This window comes from Condylura cristata, unplaced genomic scaffold, assembly GCF_000260355.1.
Source record: "Condylura cristata isolate star-nosed mole 26May11 unplaced genomic scaffold, ConCri1.0 scaffold00023, whole genome shotgun sequence".
Classification (NCBI taxonomy): Eukaryota; Metazoa; Chordata; class Mammalia; order Eulipotyphla; family Talpidae; genus Condylura; species Condylura cristata.
This window is the reverse complement of record NW_004567124.1, coordinates 7,138,920-7,142,862: the sequence shown is the minus strand read 5'-3', so window position 1 is coordinate 7,142,862 and position 3,943 is coordinate 7,138,920. Positions and strand designations below refer to the sequence as shown.

At 45.9% G+C, this 3,943-nt stretch overlaps 1 protein-coding gene across 3 annotated transcripts in view; it reads left to right on the top strand.

The window, feature by feature from the left end:
* ANKDD1A (ankyrin repeat and death domain containing 1A) overlaps positions 1-3,817 on the top strand; it is a 27,407-nt gene extending 23,590 nt beyond the window's left edge. For all 3 annotated transcript variants that reach the window (XM_012728751.1, XM_012728750.1, XM_004687518.2), the window contains exons 13-14: positions 1,056-1,260; positions 3,213-3,817. In XM_012728751.1, coding sequence (XP_012584205.1) covers positions 1,056-1,260; positions 3,213-3,472 — 465 coding nt within the window. In that variant the 3' untranslated portion in view covers positions 3,473-3,817. The remainder of the gene's footprint in view (positions 1-1,055; positions 1,261-3,212) is intronic.
* The last annotated feature ends 126 nt before the right edge of the window (positions 3,818-3,943 follow it).

Sequence of the window (3,943 nt, the reverse complement as noted above, 5' to 3'; positions counted from 1 at the left end):
ATTTCCCTCCCCCCACTGTTTTTGATCCCATTCCCCACTCTGCCCCATAAAATGTCTCTGGTATATCGCTGTTCATCATTATTATTATTTTCTCACCTCGTCCATTATATTCCTGCTATGAGTGAAACCATCTGGTATTTTTCCTTTTCTTTCTGGCTGGCTTATTTCACTAAGCATGGTCCCTTCCAGCTCCATCCATGTTGCTGCAAAAGGCATGTGTTCATTTTTTTTTTGGTTGCTGAGTAATATTCCATTGTGTATATGTCCACATCTTTTTAATCCAGTCATCCACTTTTGGGCATTTGGGCTGTTTCCATGTCTTTCCAATTGTGAATAAAGCAGAAATGAACATGGGGGTGCAGGTATCATTTTGAATCAGTGTTGAATTTTGAATTGTGTCTTTTTGAATTGTGTCTTTTGGGTAGATACCTAGGAGTGGGATTTCTGGATCGTAGGAAAGCTCCATGTTTAGCAGTTTGAGGAACCTCCAAACAGGTTTCCATAGTGGTTGTACTAGTTTGCATTCCCACCAGCAGAGCCTGCACTTTTAATAGCCAGAATTGCAGCCATATCTTCTAGAGAGTCTCATTTAACCTCCTGTGGATTTGATTTATACTATTACATAATTATTTCATAACCTCTCATTTTTGCACCTATTTTGCATAGAAAAATTCTGCCAACTACCCATCACTATTTGTTTGGATCCAGGAAATCCTGGTTCTTGGCTTGCCTGGTTGTAGCCATAGCTGCTAAGTCATTCTGACAGTCATGGTGGGATTGATACACAGAGAAAAGAGAGGAATTGGAGAGGCTTCCTGGAGTGGTGGCTTGCAAGTGGTCTTTGGGCTGAGGGGCAGGGAAGCAAGAGAAGGCACTCCGGATGGAGGGACAGAGTGAGCAGCTCAGGTTCCAGAGGTCAATCTAGTAATCGTCAGAATCCAGAGTAGTGGACACTAAGTCCCAAACCCCTCCTGATACCTGGTCCAGGCTCACAAGGGAGAACCGGCAGGGATTCGCCCCAGGTGGTTCTATACTTGTTGGCATCTGCCCCACAGGATCACTCCTTGTGCAGAGACCCCAGTGAGCCTTCTGGGCAGAGTGTGACCTTTAAGCAGGACCACCAGCAGGAGACGCAGCAGATCCGCTCTGTGCTGTGGCAACTGGCCTCCAGGTCCCTGCGGGCCCATGAGTGGAAGAAGCTGGCATATTGCTGGGAGTTCACCGAGGCCCACGTCCATGCCATTGAGCAACAGTGGACAGGTACTATCTTGCCTCTCCCACCCCTGCAACCAGCAGGTGTATGGATGGGGGCACTGTTATTTGTGGGAAAAGATCTCATGCAGCCCACAGCCCAGCCACCCCAATCATATGCATCTCCCACACAGCGTGTGCTCTTTCAGTGTTCTGGTCTCTATAGAGGATGGACCCTTTGCCTCTCCTTCCCCTTTGATGTGTGAATTTCACATTCTTTATGAATTAATCTAAGCTGACACCCACCACCCACACACTAAAGTAAAGGGGCCCCCTGCAAAAAGGAGGTGCAGCTGTTGCCACTATTATTTAACATCTATTTAGAAAAATTGGTCTTACATTAAGGAGTGAAGGAGAAATAGAAATAAGGAGCGTAAATATTGAATAAGAAAAGAGATGTATTAATTTCAGAAGCTATAGTGAATACATAGATGTCCAGAAGAAACTAGAAACTCTTAAAATAAAATAATTGAATAAAATGGATAACTATATGATAAAATATACCAGAGAATTCTTATGTATCAGCAATAAGTGGGCAAAATACAAAGACATATTTAAAGGGTACTTTATACATCATTTAAAACATTGTGTGTCTCCCCTGGAAAATCTTATAAGAGAAATATGATTGACACATATGAATAAAACAATAAAAATTAGTTGACTATGACTTGGTTAGGTAAAATGACATTCTGTATTCCTGGCTAGGAAAATATTACATATTGATTTTTTCCAAGTGAGATTAAAACTTTGATCCAGTTTTAATCAAATCAAAAAAGGAAGTGTTTAAAACTTGACTAGAGGATTCTATAGTTCATTTGAAAGGAAAAATGGGGGTATAGCAGGTTCTCATAGAACATTGTTTCAATCTATGGTGACTCATTATAACATTTATGACAGAAAACAAATCCCAACCTGTGTTGACCCAAACATTGTCATTTGAGGGCTTTCACTGTACAGTTTTTCACTTAAACTCATAGTATCCACAAAAGCCTATCGAGGCTGTTAAGTGAGGACTTAATATAGAAGCATGAACATTCTGGGAAAAAGCAGTTGGAAGGGGGTGTCTAGCCCCCCACCCCAGACTCAACCTTTCATAAGGCTAAAACAATGAGTGCAGAGAGATAACTGATACAAAAATATGCAGACCAATTAGTGAACTAGAGCAGGGAGTCCAAAAGTGAACTTCGTGACTGATAAGAATGTCCACAGGTGATGGGAGAGGGCAAAGTCAATGGACTAAATGGGGGTCAAGACACCTCAGCCCCAAGGAGCTGTGACACCAAAGGCAACACTGTGAGGAAGTGCCTGAGAGGCCCAAGAGGGACAGAAAGGGGTGGGGGGTGGGGTGCTGTTGAGAACAAACTGCCCTGGACCATGGCTGTGCCTGCATGTTCGTCTCCAGCTGAGAGAGCTCTGAAGATGGGGCACTTTCAAACAGTTGTGCTTTGGAGTCACCAGGGAAGCTTTACACCTGTTGCAAGCAATGCTCCATACAGACCTGATTACATGGGGCGTCCAGGGGCGGGTTCCAAGTATCAGTAGTTGCTAAAGCTTCCCAGGTGTTTTCTGGACTGAGAACCCTGGAGCAGGGGCAAGAACATGGCCAGCTGCACCAGCCGGGAACCAGGCCACTAGCAGCCAAAGAGCTGAATGCCAGTTCTTTCTCTCTTCAGAGTGACGCTGACAGCATGTGTGGCAGGTGCTCAGGAGAAAGCCTGAACTGGTGGGAGTCTAGGGCCCCCAACACAAGATCCCCGCCCCTTTCCTATTTGAGGCTGCTACTTCCCTCCCCTTCTCCATCTCTGGACTTTGGAGTGCAGAATGGGGTCTGCTGAGACTCTTGGTCTCTTTGCCATCTGGGCATGCTTACGCAGGGCGTGCACAGATACCTGCTCAGGCCTGGCTCTGCTAAGCTGAGCTGGGTTGGCTCCTTCTTCCTTTCTCTCCCTCATGGGCCTCAGGCACCAAGAGTTATCGGGAACATGGCCATCGGATGCTGCTCATCTGGCTGCATGGTGTGGCCACAGCCAGTGAGAATCCCAGCAAGGCGCTGTTCGAGGGCCTCGTAGCCATTGGCCGGAGGGACCTGGCTGGTAAGAGTCCCCTGCCTGGCTCCTGTTCAGCACAGTGCAGCCCCTGGGTCAGAGTTCCAAGAAGCTGCTGGGATGTCGCAGGGTACATGGAGGGCCACTCGGACCTCCATGCCATGGAGCAGCTCTGAGCTTTCTAGATTCCTGGTCCCACCTCTGCCTCCTGGAGCTCCAGCAGAGCCTTGGGTAAATCAGAGAACCTCCTGGCATCGGTTTCCACATTTATTTTGACCTGGAGGATCCCTGTGACCTTCACAGTTCCAAAGTCACTGCTACCCTCATCTCTATCACTTCAGCCTTCTATACTTTGATTTTCCGCTCCTTGTTTGGAGTAAGATGGAAACAGCCTGTAGATATCCTTTCACAGACATTAATACATATAGGCCAGAACTGGCTTCATATGAGTTGATTTGGTTAGTTAAAACTTCTGAAACCATCACACCCTATTTGAGTCTGTCAACCCCAAAAGCTTGTATCTTCTTCTTTTTTTTTTTTTTTAAAGATTTATTTATTTATGTATACAGAAGTGGGGTATAGGTCAGAGGTGCAGGGGTGGTGAGAGGCTTCACCAGAGACAGAGTGGGGAGCAGAACAGGCAAATC